This window comes from Oryzias latipes, chromosome 12 (genome assembly GCF_002234675.1).
Source record: "Oryzias latipes chromosome 12, ASM223467v1".
In the NCBI taxonomy this organism is placed as follows: domain Eukaryota; kingdom Metazoa; phylum Chordata; class Actinopteri; order Beloniformes; family Adrianichthyidae; genus Oryzias; species Oryzias latipes.
This window is the reverse complement of record NC_019870.2, coordinates 20,951,212-20,971,768: the sequence shown is the minus strand read 5'-3', so window position 1 is coordinate 20,971,768 and position 20,557 is coordinate 20,951,212. Positions and strand designations below refer to the sequence as shown.

Sequence of the window (20,557 nt, the reverse complement as noted above, 5' to 3'; positions counted from 1 at the left end):
GCATGAGCAGGGATGCTGCTAGCTTTCCTGGGGCCAATTAACAAACACTTACAGGGGTCCCAATGTTCAGCATTTTGTCTAATAAAAACATATAACATGCCATAGATGGCTCAGGCCAAACAAGATCTGCATCAGATGCTGGGGAACCAGAGCACCCTGATGGAAAGTGAGCTACTGGAACAAGACGGAAATGAACTAGATGTAAGAACAAGGTTGTGTTACAAAGCATGAAAAAAACTGTTTTTTCATGACTTTTTATGTTTAACATTAAAGGGCTTTTAAGTTTTGCAATAATCTGATGCACTCACATCAGATTTACGAAAGTCCATGGCTCTGAGACTTTCGTAAATACTGTAAATGTTAACAAAAAAGACAAAACAAATTACAACTTTGATTACTTTATTTTTTATAAAAGGCTCTCATTTGAATAAACTTAGAAAGCTATATTTTTTACCATAAAGATTAAGTTTTCAAACGAACAAAACTCTCCAATTCTATACACAAACATTTTTTTCTAAATTTTCCAGCTGAACTATCAACATGTTATCTACTAATAGCTTTAGTAATGCTAGATCAGTAAAGATTCTTTTGACTCTTGTTTATTTCATCATGTCCAGTTTTAAAAACACACAGGGCATTAGTGCTGCATTCGAGAACACGCTTATTGTGGGTTCTTGAACGCACTTTTAACTGATGGACTGTCACTGTAGTAGGAAGAGGCTTGATGTGAAATGCTCAAGGCTTTTTCTTTCACATCTCTATTCTAAAATATATGAAAGACTTGGGGTCTTATAATTCTGGAACAAACCACAAATATTAATTTCTTCACCTTGATCAGTTTTCAAATGATTGGCACTTCCATATTAAAAAAGACACCATCCATATGTCACTACCACATCCGAGTCTCTGATTGGTCAAAGTTTGACTTGGTTCAACTCTCAGCGTGCGTTCAATTTATGTAGAGCCCAAAAATGGTAACGAAAATGTAACGACGCATAAACACCAGGTTTTAAATGCCGAAGCCTGAAAAAGCGCGTTCCGTGGCCACCCATACCTAGAGCCCAAAAAAAGTCTTAAAACTTCTTAAAGCTGTGTGAATGTGACAAAGAAGCCAAAAATTATCATATGTGCGAGTTTACATAGACTTTTTACTGGAATCGGTTGCTTAAATGCTAGTTTCTGAGGCTGGTGTGAAAGTAGCATAATGTAAATTTATAGATTGATTGTTTGCAACTCAATTTTATTTAAAAATTGGTATAAAAAGAAGGTTACCAGCAGTGATTCTAACTGCATTACCTAAACATACACTTATAATGAAAAACACCATGTTAAATTGTTATAGCTGTAATCTTTGATTACATTTTGGTCTTAACTAACAACTTTGTGGCTCTTCTGGCTCCTCAGTAATTGTACGAAACAGCTGTGGCTGATTTTCTGCAAGGGGATGGTCTTTTTGGCCAAAAAGGAGAGGTCGTCTTGGGGTTTTCTTGTCCAGGAACTTTTGGGAAGTCACCAGATCACCATAGCCTTGGGAATGGGAGAAGGCATAGCTTGAGCGTTTGCTGACACGCCTGGTAGCTGGGGGGCGTAGGGAAATTGCTGGTATTTCATCCCTTCGCATCTTGTATCTCACCTTAAAGAAAGAAGAAGGACATGAGTTAAGAAAAATGCCTAAAAATTCATCGTGGTTTGTGCCAGGTGCTTTCTTGCCTTGTCATTGATTGTTGGAGAAGTTTGTATGAAAATAAATCGTAGAGCCACAATGGGAAGAATGCACAAAAGACATGTGAGGAATATGATCAGCCATGTGTTTGGCTGGTTCAAAGAGTTCCTTCCTGTGCCTGAAACAAAAACACTTTTATTGATATCTTATAAAAAAGAAAGTGCTGTATAAACTCATAATAAAAAATCGTCTATATTCTATTCTTGCATTTTAAATAAATACAAATTTAAAAATTATACATTATAAAATGATAGATACAGACAAAGGCCCGGCAACATCTGTGTATGATGATTTAGTATTTAAACCGGAGCAATTGCTGTGGATACACAGGACAGGCAAATCCTGATTCTTTGAAAAATATCTAGTGAAGTTTTTAACAGCATAAAACACCTTTTAAAGTCCCCCTCCAATAATTTTTTATTTTTTTGAAAAGTGTTCACAGTGTTCTGATTATGAGTATGCCATTTTTGGTCCAAAAAAAAAAACAAGTGTTTTCTAGGGGTGTATTCAGACTGGGAAAACCGTTTTTTCATGACTTAGTCCACTTAACCCTTGTGCTATCTTAGGTGACCCCACCCTTACATTGATGTGTTCTCCCTACCATGACAAAGGTGAATAAAGGTGGAAAGATTTCATGTAATCCATGGACACCAGTGAGCTTCACAAATCATTGGAGAAAAAAGGTTCAGCACACTGTCTAGTCCGTCTAGATGACCCCACTCCCAATGTTAAAGTACCTGGGTTTGCACAATGGTTAATCTGGTCTGGATTGAGTCCTGAACCTTGTGTCAGATCTGTATTCAGACTGCAGTCAACTGACCTTTCCTGATTCAAACCAAAGCTAGTAAACAAAACCATGTGAATAAAAATGTTTACATTGGTCAGGAATTACAAGGGCAAAGCAGAGCAACTAGAAACAGAAATTATGGAAGTCCTGTGCTTTCCAGTCTTTCTCCGGGTTGTTCATTGAAACTTTATATTTTGTTGACCAATTTTAAACGACTGTATCAACGCCAGGCACAACACTTTTTACTGCTATTTTGGTCCGGTCGTGCCATGCTGTAAGGCAGTTACTGGTAATAAGACGTCTAAGAAGGTGCAGTAATAAGTGTTTATGACATATAAATTGTGAGGTAAACAGCGGGAAGCAATGTGCATCACGTTAAAAGTTGTTTAGATGAGCCTGCATTCATCCAATCAAATTTCAATAAGTTGGTGTGTCTCATCGGTGTGGTGCTATGGCATTGCTTTGAGGATCTACAAGGCAGCTTTTAGGATTATGTCACAGAAAAGCATGTAAAAACCATTTTCAGCTGTGTTAAACTAAAAGTAACAAGTAAGGAGTTGGACTCTTTTTCTCTTTGATAATACGACAATCGTTGCTATAGATTTGTCCACGGCTCATCTATTGCTACATTCTGACTGTGTTTAGATCACGTGATCACCGGCTACGGTGGCCATTTCGGTCCAGTTGTTCTGCTCTGGGAACGGATTGTATTTCAGAGTGAACCAAAGCTCAGTCTGATAGGAAACTAACAGAGACCACCTCAAAAGATTGGTCTGAGAGCAGTTCCTGTTCCCGGACCAGGGTTTGCTTGGGTGTATTCAGACTGAAATTTGTTTCGGATTATCACGGGATACGAACTCTGGTACACTTTAAGTGAGCCAAACATGTCCAGTCAGAATACTCCTTAGAACATCATTTCTGCAGAGCGGCAGGAGTAAATTAGAAAATTGTGGCCATGACCGTTGGCATTTGTGCAGAGCAACCACCCTTTCCCTTTCCCATTGCTGAGAGGTTTTTGTTTACAAGCTCTCCCGCTACCTTACCGCCCCTCACAACCCCAACCTAACATTACCAGTGCAACAAAAATGGCGAGCAATATTGAACCTATCCATCCGTACAGTTCTAAGCCATGTGCCAACTCATATGAGGAAAACCAAGAAAGTAGGGAGCTTGTGGCACCTCATTGTAGCTTCTACATCACAGCTACAAGCTTTTTTAAACAGTGTTTGATCTGCTTCTGATTCACAAAGATTTGAATAAAGACATAATCAGAAATGCTTTTTTCAGCTTTATTTTTTTTATACATATGTCCTCTAATCATGAGAAAAATGCCACATGTTAAAAACACCAAAAACTATTTTTATCGGAGTGGGTTTTCTAAATGGATGATGAAGTACACGCTGTGGGTGAATTGAAGAACAGAAGTGGGTAAAATAAGCGTCACTGGAACATTAAAAAAACGAACTTTGTGTAAGAGTAAAATTAATAACAAAAAAAAAATCAAAGTGCACACTATTTTATTTAAATGCTTAAAAATAAAAACATTAACATGATTTGAAACATGTTTTCATGGGTTTTTCTGTGAATAAAACAGTATTTCTATGTCTGTAGTTCCACAGCATTTGTAGTTGTAATTGTTATAATCTCACATCACTCAATTGAGCAGCATACTGTTAGCCAAAACTCACCAAGGAACTGAAACATGGTGGGAAAGATGAAAAACAACCCGTTACTATTCATGGTGAATGTTAGAGCAAAGTAGGCTGCCATGCTGCCCCACAAAAAAAAGTGATTTATCCCTGTCCAGTACCAGGTGTCCAGAAAGATCTGAAAAACATTAGGATGGATAGTTTATAACAGGATGCTGCAACTTGAGGCTCCTGAGCCATGCGAGGCTCTTTTGTCACTTCATTGTGGCTCTTTGGCTTTAAAGAAAAAACAGTTTTGTCAGTTATTTGAACCAAAATGTATTTTATTTTGAAAGAATCTGTTATGTCCTTTTGTCTAAAGTAAAATAAATTAGAATTGTTATATATAGAAAAAAAAAATAATAGCTAAAAGTTAATTATTATAAATATTTAAAAGCTACAAATGAATGGCTTGGTAGTAAACAGTGAAGTGGGACTTTGCGGCTCTTATTGGGTTTTGGTTAGTAAGAAACTGGACCAAGTGGTTCTTTTGGTGTTAAAGGTTGCAGACCCCTGGTTTAATGCCTGTCCAAGTGTGAATTATCAGAACTTAATTAACGCTGTAGGAGCCTGAACCGTCTGACGCAAATAATGTCAATATCAATAAATGTAGGTTATATCATGGTCACTTACAAAAGAAATACATTTTCAATTATTCTTAAGTACTCTTTTCTTGTTATTTTTTTGGTTTACATCATTTTTTAACAAAAAGTTGACTATTTAATATTAGGTGCTGCGCGTTGTCACAGTAACATGACAACGCACCATTGCATGGTGCGTTGTCCTTTGCTGCTGCTCTCAGCTGCAGCAGCAAAGGAGAGCAATGTATATGCTGATCGTCACAATGTCACTGCTTGTTTAGTCCAGTTGATGAAGCAAACATTTGTTTCAAAGAAGCAAGCGTAATGGTACAGAACATTTGGGCTTTGTGACTAGAACTTGTTTTTAGGTGTACGTTATCACTGTGAATAATAACTTTTTAAACCACATCCAGCAGCCGATTCAAATCAAGTACTTACTTGGACCATGGTATAAACCAATACCTACTCAAAATACATGCTCATGCATATAATCTATTTATAATTTATATTATATATGGTGTAAAATCAGGTCAAATTATCATAGGAGTTTTTGATTCTTGTGTAAGTGTAAACACTTTGTGGATGTGAACTGAATTTCTCACCTGTGCATTCACCACAATGATAAGACAGGTCTGCAGCAAAATAGCAAAAGACTGATAATCTGCAATCTCTCTGCCATCCTGTCTGACTGTGTCGTGCAAGGCCGCATATGGGATAAAGAACAGGATGAGGGAGTTGTAGCAGCTTTGCATAATACAGAGCAAAAAAGATGTTCTGTTGAAATACATGTTCCGCTGGCCTGGAGTGTAGAGTTTGGGATAATAGAAGCTCCAGTGACTGTTAACATCCTGCACAAAAGGTGGTGAAGAGAGAAAAATTACAAAACAAGGACATGAAAGGAGAAACAGTTTTAGGTCAAGAGAAGTTTTTGACTGTGGATATTTTGAAGAGTTTTCCTCATTTTGCATACCTGATCAAAGAGGCTCAAGGCAAGTACAGGGAGGGCTGTGTAGACCAGGTTGTAGCAAGTACTGAACCAGTCATCATACACAGGCTACAAAAAAAATGTCAGTTGAATTGATGTCAACCATAATTAAATATTCAAAGCATTTATGGAGAAAAACCTGATGTAATTCATGCTTTATTTGTTCTTCTCTATCTGGCACTTGAACGGATGATGAACATGTTTCTTGGGAATCACTTTTTTATTATATATAAATGTATGAATGAATTCTGAAAAGATTTGACAGCAACCAGAGCACTTCCAGTTTAGAATGCCAGAAAATAGTTAGAATAATGGAAGATATTTTTTTGTTGTTGCTGGTCAGCTTTTAAACATAAAAACCAACAGCAACTCAGTATATTTAGATATTGGAGCCAGATGTGCTTGATCTTGATCTTTCTAGCTACAGTTATTCTAAGCTCAACAGAATACTGCTTTCGACAATTTGTAGATTGACCCCATTTTTTGGAGTATAAGTTGCATTTTGTATTTTTTTGCATAGTTTGGCCTACTTATACTCAGAAGCGACCTATATCGGATTTTTTTAAACATATATAGTCTCAAATAACCATTATTTTTCCACAACTACCAGAGCAGGGGTCACCAACCTTTTTGAGACTGAGGGCTATTTCATGGACACTAAGTGGTATGAAAGGCGCCACAGGACCTGTTTACTAAAAACCTCCTAGCCCCCCCCCCCCCCCCCCCCCCCCACGCACACACACAAACAAAATTTGAGGACGTCCTTGTGTGTGCCCTATTTTTATTTGCTCATTTTACACATAAAAACATGCATGAATTTTCTAGACTCGTATTACAGGGGGGGTCAAACTCTGTTGCAGAGGGGGCCTGAATCCAAAACACACTTTAGGTTTTGGGCCGAAAAAGATAAACATTTATTGAACACACTAAAGCTAAACTTTTAAACCTTTAAAATTGTAACTTAACTTTAACTTTTTAAACATAAATGTGAATAAAAATAGACAAATATTATACCAGAATAATAATTATATTCTGTCAAAATTATGCAAATATGAACAAACAAAGCCAGGAAATATTAATAATTAGAAATAATAAATCAAATTATTCTGTTTTCTTTGCTCTTTTGTCATTTTCTGATAGCTCAACTCCTGACATTATTTTTAGCATTACGTTCATTTCTGCTTGGTGTGTAATGTTCTGTGTGTGTGTCTTTGGTCTTGTGTGTGTCTCTGGTCCTGTGTGTGTGTCTTTGTGAAACGTATCAGAGGGATTTGATTATTTAAAAACCTGTTATTGTGTAAATCATGTTTAGGTCTCATAAAACATTAAAAACTAAATCACAGAACTCATCACTGGGATTACTCCAGTGATGAAAAAATATTTGGCATTTTTATAATTTTGTGCAACACCAACAGTAAAAATCCTCAATACTTTCATAAACAAATGATCGCTTGTCTATTTATGGTCTGAAAGGGTGCAGCTGTTTTCCAGCCTGCATTACCTGCTGTCTTTATTTATACGTTACTATCACTAACTAAACATTCATTCATTCATTCATTCATCTTCTTAGTTTATTCCCTTTCGGGGTCACGGGGTTGCCAGAGCCTATCCCGGCCACTTGGGCGTAGGCAAGGGATACCCTGGACTGGTTGCCAGTCTGTCGCAGGGTGGAATATCCTCAATCACACATCCATTCACTCTCACACTCACACCTATGGACAATTTAGAGTTGCCAATCAACCTATGTAGCATGTTTTTGGACGGTGGGAGGAAGCCGGAGATCCCGGAGAAAACCCACGCATGCACGGGGAGAACATGCAAACTCCACACAGAAAGGTCCCCCATTGATGTTGTGTTTTTTTTTACATGTCCCCCAGCCGGGACTTGAACTGAGGGCCTTCTTGCTGTGAGGCAAGAGCGCTAACCACTGCGCCACCGTGCAACCCAACTAAACAACTAAACAACCGTAAAAAATAAATGTTTATGGAAAATACAGACAAGTATTAAAAATGTCTTCAATAGTTAGTAAATTATGACATTATTAGGATGAGCTGAGTAATTTAAGCCACCCGATGATCCAGGTGTTGCGCAATGGTCTCCGTGCTCCGTTTTACCTCGCAACCTGCACTCACTACCCCTCCCCTTTTCCTCCTCACCCACATGCGCCTCTTTCTCAAAGGCGGGAGCGCCGATTCTCAAGTTTCAGGCCGTTCCATACTCTGCCATGTATTTCATGATAGCAGAACTAAAGTGCATCAATTACTAATGGCAAGCACTGAATCGCCACCCTCTACTATCCAGGTAAGTACCGTTGCGCCGAGTCTTAATTCACTATCCTTTTACTTAGTAGCAGCTCCACTGGACATGTCCAAACCTGCTACCCGTGCCCCATGCAACGCACAACCCCGGACTGTTGAGAACAACACTCACATAAGTTAGAGGACAATCATATCTGTCCGTTTATTTTGAACACACCCACCGCCAGCCAAACAGCATTAGCATCACTTCTGCTCACAGCTTACTTATGGTGAGCGATTTAACACAACCAAGATTCCCCACTTCGAATGAGTCTTAAAAGCTGAACCCCCAGATCGCCACTATATATTGATTTGAGCACTGCTACTTTTGGAGCATTCCCGTTAAATGATATTTACCCTTCCAATCATTTTTTTACATTCTCGCTTTAACTGGGATAGTGATCTTTGTATCTTTCGTGGAAATTATGTAGAAACTGTGGAACATCTTTTCTTTGAATGTTTTCATGTATAAGAGTTGGTCTTCTTTTCATAATTGGCTCAAATCCAAAAATATCATCACCCAAAAATATCATCAGCAACCCTTTAAATTGGAATACAATTAAAATTCGATTACAATTAATTGACACAAATCTGGACTTTCTGATTAATGCACTGATTGTAATCTCAAAGCATTTTATTCATACTTGTAAATTCTTAAAGGTGAAACCTCACATTAATGGATTACTCAACCGTCTCAGCCTATTCTCTAAATCTTTACATTACATGAATCATAAGAATGCACAGACATTGTGTAATTTATTTGATCTATTTAAACTTTTGTAAGAGGCCCTTATTCTTATTGATTATTTTTTTTAAGTTATATTTGTTTTTTTGTCTACCTTTATCTCAGAATTGATATTGTTGTCATTGACAGACATGCCGTGATTGTTGAATATTTGCTTCAATTAAAAAAAAAAAGATTTGGGTGCATTCCCTGCGGGCGCCACAAGGGGTGCTCGCGGGCGCATGGGCGCCCTGCACTAGAGGGAACTGGTGGTGTGGGTATCAGTATTTGCTACCAATTGGAATCAGCGAGAGTAATTCATCAAACTGAGTCACAGAGACATAGAAGTACCGCGGAAAGTGCCGTAATTCAGAGGCTGCTCCTGCAGTACAAGGTAAAAGATCACCTTAAAAAAAGACTCAATCCAGACATGGAGACATGGAGACATGATTAACGATTATTTTGTAGAGCTCTTAAAAAAAAAAAAAAAAAAATCTGATCTATTGTCATCTGTGCATTCCGTGCAATGTAAAATGAGATATACAGTCAATGCTTCCATGTACTGATGAGGCTAAAAATTTGACAGTTGCTTCTCCCACGAGCAACAGGAGCGTCTAGTTTATGAACATGTTTTTTAAAATAACCATTGAGCATCGAATTTGATGTGCGTCAAAAGACGACATGAATTTGATGTGTGAATCACGTTTAGTTTGAACACAGCATTAAGTTGGGCTTGGCAGATTTGTTCAGAACCCTTACACTTTTCTCCCAAAGTGTTGTTATATGTAGATTTTTTCTCGTTTAATGTGTTTTTTTTTTTGCTCCTACAACTTCAACTCTGGTGCGGCTTATACGACTGAAAATACAGTACTTCAAATGTCTTCCATAAAGGCTATAATGGCTTGGCTTCTGTTAATCAGGTGTGGAACATGATACTCCATTTTTTTAGGTTTTTAGCCAGAAAGTGTGCAAACATTGGATCTGAATCCAACAAAAAAAAAAGCTGTAAAATTAAAATGCTTGCAGTTTACATGTCTATGAAGACTCTCATTCATCCAGGTTGATTCCATCATAGTAGTAGGTTTAGTAGCTGTCATCTGGACTTAGTTTTTAAGTTAGAAGACGTTTCACCTCTTATCCAAGAGGCTTTGTCAATTCAAGTCTTCTAACTTAAAAACAGAGTCCAGATGACAGCCCCTAAACCTACTACTGTGTTGCAGTTTACAATAAAACATTTACAAAGGATTTGGAGTATCTAGGAAGTCATTGTTTTTGGTGCATCCCACATACCTGTGCAGAGAAGCCACAAAAGAATGCATACCAGAAATGCACAAAGGTGAAGGTGAAGTTCTTGAGAAAAAAGTATCTGAGGAACTTGCACATCCGCAGGTAAGACCAACGACCATGCACCAGCAGGAGGCGCTGGAGGTAACGGAACTGAGCAAGTGAGAAATCACTGGAGAGAACTGCCTGCATCCCCTCCTGACCACTAATACCCACACCAATGTGAGCAGCTGGAAGAAGACAACAATGAATTAAGCAAAATATGCAAAACAGGTCAGATTTTCTGTTCATGAAAAGCAGCTATTAGTTTGTATATCAGTGGTTTGTGGTCATTAAACCTACTTTTGATCATGCTCACATCATTGGCTCCGTCTCCAATGGAAAGAGTGACTGCCTGCTTGTATTTCTTGACCGCTTTAACCACCTGGGCCTTTTGCAGAGGAGTAACCCTGCAGCAAATCACCGTCTGACACATGCATGCTGTCCTCAGCAGCTCCAGCTCCAAATCCTCCTCCAACGCAAAGGCCTGAAAATTCCGTCCAGTAAATTATATATTTTTTTCTTTTAAAACACTAGACAATAAGCAATACAATAATTCATTGTTAATATATTAGCTTCCAACTATCAATATTATATACCAAGCTGGATCCGTTAATAATCAAACCATATTCTCCATCCACTTTGTCATCCTGCAGGTATTTGGTTTTAGTGAGCCAAAAGAGGCCTCCATGAGATTTCTTCATAGAAGGCGTTGTTGCAGCTTGTGGACACATTTTCTGTCTCGCCTCTCTGAAACCAAACAAGAGGAACCTATGAAATATTTAACATATTTAGTCTTGACCACATCCACATAAAAATACTTCAGATTAATTTTGATAAGAAAATTAGATTAAATTCATTTTGTAAATATTCAACCTAAATGTTTTGCTATTACTATAAAAGAAATGTATTTTTTAGGTGATATACAGTAAAGAACTGAAAAACAGTAATTCACAGCCTGACTGTTAATGTGAAAATGAAAGTTTTGTGAAATTAAAGTATCTAGCAGTGGTTACATGATGAAACAGCAATAAAATTACAACTATGAAATCACTCATTTTTGGTTGACTTACTTTAATTCCTTTTGGACTGCTTCAGCAGTATTGCCTGTCACAACAAACACTTCGTTCATATCTTCCCTTAAAATGTTGCAGGCATAGCCGATATTTTCAGCTGTTTCTATTCAAACACAGGATTCATGAGGTTAAAATAATCACTCATATTTGCAAAAAACAACATTTAAATGGCATGAGTCAAAAACCACATACACTCGTTATTTCCAGACACATATGTCATTACCATTTGATCATTTGACAGGAATCTAAATATTTTATGGGGAGGATTCTGCAGAAAGAGTCACATTTCCATCCATGGCATACATTGTACAGTATAAAAAAACGAATCATTTATTACAAATATTACTTCCTTATCATACAAGACACTGGATAAATGTAGAAATTACACATAGACCTACATATCTTTAAACATTAAAAAAAAAATTAAACTAATAATAATAATGGATTGGATTTATCTGTGCTTTCCAGACGCTCCAAGTGCTTACAACGGCCCATTATTCATTCACATATGGTGAATGATGTAGCCACAGCTGCCCTGGGCCAGACTGACAGAGGCATGGTGCCAGTAATAATAATAAAAATAATAATAATAATAAGGGATTAGATTTATCTGCGCTTTTCCAGATGCTCAAAGCACTTACAATGTGTCCATTATTCATTCACTCCTCATTCATACTTTGTGATGACAGAGGCGTGGCTGCCAGTTTGCGCCTACTCTGACCACCATCGGGACATTCATTCACATTCACACACAGTGAAGCCACACTGGAGGCAAGGAGGGTGAAGTGTCTTGCCTTCACATTCACACACAGTGAAGCCACACTGGAGGCAAGGAGGGTGAAGTGTCTTGCCTAAGGAAACAAGGATAGTTTACTGGGGAGAGCGGGAATCGAAACCGCCGACCCTTCGATCATTGGACGCCTGAGCCACTGCCAAAAAGCAGCTAATACACTGTTACATATCTTTCTTAGCTGTTCCCACAATCAAATGCTACACTTTACCACTTTGCATCATGAACATAATCTTTCTTAAATCTATTTTTTTTATAATTTAGTGTGACTCAATCCTGTGTTTAAACTTGTAAATCTAAAGTTTTACAAAAAATCATATTTTGGTTTAAAATTTCCCAGGTTTTCCATCATTGCTGTTACCTAAAATAAAACAATTTAAAAACAGCATAATGATAAAACTTGGATTTAGGAGAAGGATAGATGGAAAGATAATAACTTTTTTTCAAGGTAAAACTAGGCAAGCTTTGGGTTTATTATGCACTGTATTATCGTGGAGCCAAGGGCAAATAGAATGATGAGTAGGAGTTACGTCTGCAATCTGAAGACTATTACTCAAAACAAAGAAACTACAGTGCAACTTCTGTTTTAAAATGTCTAAATAGTTGATAGAGTAAAAGTAGTACTGAAATAACAAATGATAATGAAGACATTGCTGTGCAAAAACAAACATATTTTCATTGCTATCATAAACTTGTTTGTTTATTAAGTTAGCTTAGCTAACTAATTTGCAGCTGAATCAAATAAACCCATATTACACGTCAGGATATTCACTAGTTGCTACTACTAAACATTTGTTCACTAAACAGGAACATGTTCAACTACCTAAACTACTACAACTACTTCTACTACTTGAGGAGACTGGTTGTCACATGCAGTTCTCACAAAGTGTCATGGTGGCCTCTGTCAGTGCTCCTCCCCTCCCCTCTCTCTGTGCACATGAAGATTGGAACCAGCTGTGGACACTCTGCTCATCACCTCTCTGCCTTCATAAGGAGATCCAGCCCAGCATTCATCGCCAGTCCGTTGCATACCTCGGTGCATGTCTGAATCTCAAGCTAAGTTCTGATTCATGTCCTGGCCTTTTACTTACCTTGCTTATCGATCCGCCTTCAGGTTTCCCATTCCACGAGTGTCCTCCTGGGAGATCTTTGTCACACTCCGCTCCAGCCTTGCCTCACGTCACGCCTCGCTCGCCACAGGCCCCAAGACATCAGGCAGTCCACGGTGATCCTTTCCGCACATCTCGCTCCGCTCCAGCCGCGCCACGCTCTCAGCCTAGCTCTCAAGACGCTACGAGCTGCTGCTACGCCGACGCACCTCCAGAGCTCCAAGCTAGCAAGAAGTAATAAACGACCTGAACTGTTTATTTCCTGCTTGGAAATTAAAGACTCTTTGCTTATCGCTACTCGCCTGAGTTTCCTTCCAGGTTTTCAGCGTTTGGATCTGCCTCGTCCAACTTACCATGACAGAACGGACTGGCCAAAACACAGACCCAGCTGACCCGGAAGGGCTCCGATTAGCCGTCACTCAACAGGGATTAGCCTTGGGACGGCAAGCCTGTCTCAGATGGCCACGGCGCAACAGGATCTTTTCCGCCGACTGGATGGCATCACTCAGACTTTAATAGAACTAACGGGCCAAGCTTCAGCAAATACCGTCGCCACAGCGTCCATTCCTCCCTCCGCCGGCTTCAGCACTTCCGGGTCAAACGCCGAAAACTTTTGCCTTCAACTAGAGACATTTCATGGTGATGTTGAAAGTGTGTGGGGGTTTTCTTCTCCAGTGTCAGTTTATTTATCAGCAAGCACCCCGTTACTATCAAGCTGACCACAGCAAAATAACATTAATAGTAAATTCCTTACGCAATAAGGCTCTACAGTTGGCTCAGGCTTATCTTGCTGCTAACCCCATTTACCAAGTTTCATTTGATAGATTCATCAGAGAATTCCGCCTGGTGTTCGACCAACCACGGAAGGAAGAGGAGGCCTCACGTCAGCTTCTCCGTTTAAAACAACATAACCGCTCTGTAAGTGACCACCTTATTGATTTCTGCATCCTGGCGGTGGAGGCTGGCTGGCCGGACGTCGCCTTAAAGGGGATTTTTTACCAGTCGTTAAATGAAACCATTAAGGACCATCTGTGTTCCCAACCAGAGACTCATACTTTTGAAGAGCTTGTTTCCGCAGCCCTGGGTTCGGACATACACATTCGGAAACAACAGAAAGAGCGTCTTCGTCAAGAGAAGAAAGTACCTCCTGATGCTAACACTCTCACCACTTTCCCGGAATCCTATCAATCACCAGATCGAAAGTCTCATATCAAGGACTCAGATGAACCCATGCAGATCGGACATTCCAAGCTTTCGCCACAGGAACGTCAACGACGTAAGGAGGAGGGAGATTGTTTCTACTGTGGACTTCCAGGACACATCGTAAGCCAATGTTCTTTACGTTTAAAAGCCAAGACCCCCCGCTGGAAGACAGGCCGCGGGCAGGTTCATCTGTTACTTCCTCTGAGAAGAATTTTCTATTTGTCCCTGTAAAGGTATGCTCCGCCAGTGGTTGTCATGATTTCAAGGCTCTAGTTGACTCTGGTGCTGAACAGAGTTTCATTGACTGTGACCTCATTTCCAAGTTAAGTCTTCCCACAGAGACCCTTGAACATCCCATAGAGACTGCCGGCCTAGGGGGTGAACTGCTTTCCCGGATCACACACCGTACCAGGCACGTACCCCTCATCACGTCGGGTAACCACCTTGAACACATTCAATTTTTTGTCACCAGAACCTTGCAAACTCCCATTGTTCTAGGTTTCTCCTGGTTGCGTACCTACAACCCTCAGTTTGACTGGGTAAACTTTTCAACTTGTCTAGGCCAGAGAAACTAGCCATGGAAAAACATATCTAGGAGGCTCTTACGGCTGAACTCATTAGACCATCCTCCTCTCCAGTTGGCGCAGGTTTTTTTTTTTTTGTCGAAAAGAAAGACAAGACCCCAAGACCAAATAACCATTAAGGACAAGTAGTCTCTCCCCCTAATCAGCTCTGCTTTTGATTCGGTTCAGGAAGCGCGCGTATTCACCAAACTCAATCTGTGTAACGCTTATCATTTAGTTCGCATTAAGGAGGGGGATGAGTGAAAGACTGCATTTAAAACTCGATTGGGCCACTTCGAGTATCTAGTCACGCCCTTTGGCCTTACTAACGCCCCCGCAGTCTTCCAACGTCTGGTAAACGAAATCCTCCGCAACTTCCTCAACTATTTTGTGTTTGTATATCTGGATGATATGTATATCTGGATGATTGGTAATTACAGTTCCATAGCTTCCCCCCTCACGCAGCTCACCTCCACCAAAAGACCCGATTTCTGGACCCCGGAGGCTCAGTGTGCATTCGATAGACTCAAAGAACTCTTTATCTCAGCGCCAATCCTCATCCAACCAGACCCCTCCAGTCGATTCATTGTAGAGGTGGACGCTTCAGACACAGGCGTAGGGGCCGTCCTTTCTCAACAGGAGAAGACCTCTAGCAAGTTGAAGCCTTGCACCTTTTTCTCCCGAAAGCTATCCCCCGGCGAGAGAAATTATGACGTGGGTAACCGGGAACTCTTGGCCATAAAACTAGCCCTATAAGAATGGCGTCATTGGCTGGAGGGAGCGCAACACCCGTTTATCGTTTGGACGGACCACAAGAACCTGGCCTACTTAAGACTCATCAGGCAGTCCGCAGTGATCCTCTCCGCACATCTCGCTCCGCTCCAGCCACGCCACGCTTTCAGCCTAACTCTCAAGACGCTACGAGCTGCTGCTACCCCGACGCACCTCCAGAGCTCCAAGCTAGCAAGAAGTAACAAACAACCTGAACTGTTTATTTCCTGCTAGGAAATTAAAGACTCTTTGCTTATCGCTACTCGCCTGAGTTTCCTTCCGGGTTTTCAGCGTCTGGGTCTGTCTCGTCCAACTTATCATGACACAAAGCTTATTTCAGACACACTACTTGGTGCTGTGGTACAGTTTGGATAACATATTAGTCTTTGATAGTTAAATCATTTGAACTTCCAAATTTTTTGAGCAGACACAAAACATTGAGGTGAGGTCACAATTTTTAATTTTCATGGGTCGGAATAAATCTTTATGTTTGTGTTGTTTTTGTGTTGAAAGCGTGTGGATCATTAGAAATTCCTAAAGAAAACAAAATTATAAGCAAAAAGTAGGAGCTTTATTTGAAGGCATCTTTTAGCTACCAATTTAAAGCCATGTAGCAGCTAGCTTACCGTGCTTGTCAAGAAGGATATTGGGGTAGGTTGGGCTGTCACATGTCACCAAACCTTTATTGTATCCTATATACTTGGATTTATCTCAACTGAATGAATCACAGTCTGTACTGTACAGGGTTCCCTGCTTTAGAGTGCTTTACAGTTTCCTACCTCACAGATGATGGTGTTCCAAGATGTTTTAAAATCCCACTTGGCATTGATGGTTGGAGGGTTCAATCCCCCCCAAAATTTTCTAGCACCACTGTTAGTGTGTCTTTAGGCCTTGTTTGGAATCTGTTATTCTTAATTTGTCAAATTAAAAGCTTTCACAATGTTTCACCCAGCTCCCTATGGTTAACAGAATGGCACCAACCTTGTTTGTCTCCAGTCAACACCCAGATTTTAATGTCAGCTTCGGCAAGTTGCTCAATAGTATGTGGAACTCCATCTTGCAACTTGTCTTCCACAGCCGTCGCGCCCAACAGCTGGAAACCATATATGACAGTTTAATAGTTTGAAATTAAATTTTCATTGACAACAGGGTAAGGAATCTGTCAAAGAAAAAATAAAGTTTTCATAAATATTTTGCCGAAAAAATGTGAAAATAACATTTAGTTTGAATTCGTAACAGGGTCACAGGCATATACAAAGAGTCCCGAAACATAGATTGTTGAAATTTCCGCATGCATATTGAAGTTTATTTATTAAACTAAACTGAAATAAAATAGAGCCTTTTATAATGGTATTGATCCCATAACAAATAAATTATGTTGTTACTACAGCTCTGTTGAAAATTTAATGAAACAGATAAAAATGCAGCAATCTCCAGCCGCATTATATCGGTGCCTGGTGACAGCAGCTGATCGTGTAAACAATGCACCAGCAGATAGTTTCAGACCCAGAAGTGGTGGAAAACAGCCCATAAAGCGGTAATAGACCTGCCACTCTACTAATAAGATGTAAAAAGGTCTGTCCAAATTGGTTGACATTTAGAAGATAAAACAAAAGCAGCTAAGCTAACTCTGAGCTAAAGAAGGCTAACTGGCAGCTGACCGTTGCTGGAGGAAAAAAAAGATTCAAATAAATAAATAAAACGTCAGTAGGATCAGAATACCCAACTTTCTATTTAACAGTTGCCACGGTCGGCCAAGAGTTAGCCTACTTTAGCTGCGAGTTTGCTTTCTTGATTTTGCTTTTTCCAACTATTTTCTTAACCCACAATATCTCTTTCTGGGTACACCTGGTGAACACAGGTGTACCTCACCAGGGGCCTGGAGTGAGCATGCCCTGTTAAGGAATAAACTGGTTGGCAAAGTGGGGAGCCGCGGCCCCGCTTCCCTGTCGCTGCCCGCCGCCTGCCGCCGGGCAGATTGGAGAGCGGTAGCAGCAGGAGAGTGGGGCTCCACCGCCTGCTTGGGTTTTTTTCATTTTGTTTCATCATTCTCTTATAATCATCTTTTTTTTCATGAACATGGACTTTTTTTTTCCTAATAAGAGGGATGTCTGCTACTCTTTTTCCCCACCACTTTCGGGTCCAGTGCATTGTTTAGCTGTTCCGGCAGCAAAAATGTGGCAGGACACACATGCTCACTTAGTTGAATCATTGTTCCGGGACTGTCTGTGTATGACTATGACCCTGAGACGTATTTTTGACAGTTTTCTAACAGGGGAAATTTCAAGCAAGAGTCGTATTCAAAACAAAGAAAAATCCTATTCAAAACAGACATGTCAAACATACATCTTATTGTCAGGAGCCGGAGCCAGGGCGGGTTTGGTGGGTGTTTTCTCACTTCCGGTTTTGGGCTTTTATTTTGTTACTTCCTTTCAGGGCTCACTGTTTCACTAGGTAACTTCACCAGTCATCACCGGCACCTGTCTGCTCACCTGTTTGTCATTCCCATTTGTGTATTTAAACCCTGGTCTGTTTGTTTCTTGTCACTGGGTCGTTTTGTAAGTTCGCTTCAGTCATTTCAAGTACTATTGTGATTAAACCTTGTTTGCTTTTGAAGCTCTTTTCGCTGTCCTGCATTTGTGTCCCGACTCAACCTTGACATTACGACCCAGTCACCATGGACACAGCAGACGCGGAGAGCGCACGAGCCCAGAGCAGTGACCGGGATTGGATCATCAGTCAGCAGGAGGAGCAGCTGAACTGCCTTCGACGAGGGATGTTGGAGATGTCGGGGCGCCAGGAGCAGCAGCTGAGCTTAATCGGCAACCGCCTTGATGCCTTGGCTAGACAGATCCAGCAGCCGCTTCCATCTCATCCATCCCCTCCTGTGCCCGCCCCGGTGGTTCCGGTCCAGACGTCTTCCAGTTCGGGGATTCGACTGGCACGTCCTGAGAGATTTTCTGGCGACTCCGGGGACTGTCGAGCGTTCGTCACCCAGTGTGAACTTCACTTCGAGTTGCAGGCTGCTAACTTTCCCACGGACCGCTCCAAAGTGGCGTTCATCATCTCTCACCTCTCCGACAGAGCCGGAGCGTGGGCCACTGCGGAGTGGCAACGTGGGGGGGAGACCTGCTCATCACTCCCTGCCTTTCTAGAGGCATTTTCCCTGGTTTTTCAACATACGAAACCCGGCAGGGAGGCGGCGCGGGCGCTGATGCGGCTGACTCAGGGGGACCGCCGGGTGGCAGAGTATGCCATCGAGTTCCGGACTCTCGCTGCTGAGAGCGGGTGGAACCCCGCAGCGCTCACAGACGCGTTTTTGGAGGGATTATCGGAGGAGTTAAAGGACCATTTGGCTCCTTTGGAGTTGCCCTCTTCTCTGGAGCCGCTCATTGCTTTGGCCATTCGTATTGACAATCGGCTGCAGGACCGTCGGCGAGGTCGCCGCGAGGCGGGTGCCTCGTACAGGGTGTCCCCAGTTGACCATGGTCGTATTACCACTCACTCATCTTCTGTCACCTCCACAGCCGTTCCGGCAGCACCATCGGAGGAGCCCATGCAGCTAGGGCGTGGTCGGTTATCTCCCACTGAACGCAGACGGCGGATGGCGGCGGGTGAGTGTCTTTACTGTGGTCGGCGGGGTCATTTCTGTAAGGATTGCCCAAAAGCCTCTGCTCGTCCTTAAGAGTGGGCACATTGACGAGCGGGGGTCAAGCGCCCACTAGTGTTACATCCACTTCCTGTATTTTGAAGGGGCAAATTTTTTCTGAGGGTAAGGGGTTTTCCATTCAGGCGTTATTAGATTCTGGGTCCGAACGGAACCTTATGGATGCAGAGCTGGCCAGACAGATCGGTCTCAGGACCAGGTCCCTTTCCCATCCATTGAAGGTCATTTCCCTTAATGGTGAGTCAGTTGCTACTGTTAACCAAATTACTGAGCCCGTTCACCTCATTTTGTCTGGAAATCATCACGAGCACACAGAATTCTATCTTTTCGAGTCCTCCCATAATCCTGTAGTGTTAGGTTTTTCTTGGCTCCTTCTCCATAATCCCCATATAGATTGGCCTACTAACCGTATTGTGAGTTGGAGTGATGACTGTCATGGAGTCTGTCTGCGTTCAGCTCGGTATCCAGGGGCTGACTCCGCCGACCCGGTAGGGCAGCCGCCCTCACCTGACCTCTCCAGTGTTCCGCCTAAATACCGCGATCTGAGAGAGGTATTTTCTAAGTCGCGAGCTCTTTCCTTACCCCCACACAGGCCTTACGACTGCGCTATTGAACTGTTGCCTGGAGCCGCCCTTCCCAGGAGTCATCTCTACAGTCTATCTAAACCTGAGAGAGGGGCCATGGACCGGTACATCACTGACTCTCTCCGGGCGGGCCTCATAAGACCCTCCTCATCGCCTGTTGGAGCAGGTTTCTTTTTCGTGGGCAAGAAGGACGGGACGCTGCGTCCTTGTATTGATTTTCGGGGGCTCAACGCCATAACTATTAAAGACAGGTATCCCCTGCCTCTTATGAACTCCGCGTTCGAGTCTCTGCAGATGGCGCGGGTGTTCACCAAGTTGGACCTGCGAAATGCATACCATTTGGTGCGCATAAGGAAAGGCGATGAGTGGAAGACCGCTTTCACCACTCCCCTGGGACATTATGAATACCTAGTAATGCCTTTTGGACTTTCTAATGCTCCGGCGGTATTCCAGAGACTCATAAATGACGTGCTCCGAGATTACATACATCATTTTGTGTTTGTTTACCTTGACGACATTCTTGTTTTCTCCAGGAACCTCAACGAACATAGGCGGCATGTTCGCCTGGTCCTCCAGCGGCTCCTGGAGAACAAGTTGTTTGTCAAGGCTGAAAAATGTGAGTTCCACTCCCCCAGCGTGTCGTTTTTGGGCTTTGTGATTGCTGAGGGGGAGGTTCGTCCGGAACC

At 41.6% G+C, this 20,557-nt stretch overlaps 1 protein-coding gene across 5 annotated transcripts in view; it reads right to left on the bottom strand.

The window, feature by feature from the left end:
* Nucleotides 1-382: 382 nt before the first annotated feature.
* Nucleotides 383-20,557, bottom strand: part of LOC101164988 (phospholipid-transporting ATPase ID) — a 59,589-nt gene continuing 39,414 nt past the window's right edge. For 3 of the 5 annotated variants that reach the window (XM_023960687.1, XM_023960689.1, XM_023960690.1), the window contains 10 exons: nucleotides 16,602-16,713; nucleotides 11,182-11,287; nucleotides 10,708-10,879; nucleotides 10,412-10,595; nucleotides 10,076-10,299; nucleotides 5,750-5,833; nucleotides 5,382-5,627; nucleotides 4,199-4,337; nucleotides 1,711-1,841; nucleotides 383-1,633 (listed from right to left, as the gene is read on the bottom strand). In XM_023960687.1, the coding sequence (XP_023816455.1) occupies nucleotides 1,373-1,633; nucleotides 1,711-1,841; nucleotides 4,199-4,337; nucleotides 5,382-5,627; nucleotides 5,750-5,833; nucleotides 10,076-10,299; nucleotides 10,412-10,595; nucleotides 10,708-10,879; nucleotides 11,182-11,287; nucleotides 16,602-16,713 (1,659 nt within the window). In that variant the 3' untranslated portion in view covers nucleotides 383-1,372. The remainder of the gene's footprint in view (nucleotides 1,634-1,710; nucleotides 1,842-4,198; nucleotides 4,338-5,381; nucleotides 5,628-5,749; nucleotides 5,834-10,075; nucleotides 10,300-10,411; nucleotides 10,596-10,707; nucleotides 10,880-11,181; nucleotides 11,288-16,601; nucleotides 16,714-20,557) is intronic. The other 2 variants (XR_002874275.1, XM_023960688.1) reach the window with 2 other exon arrangements.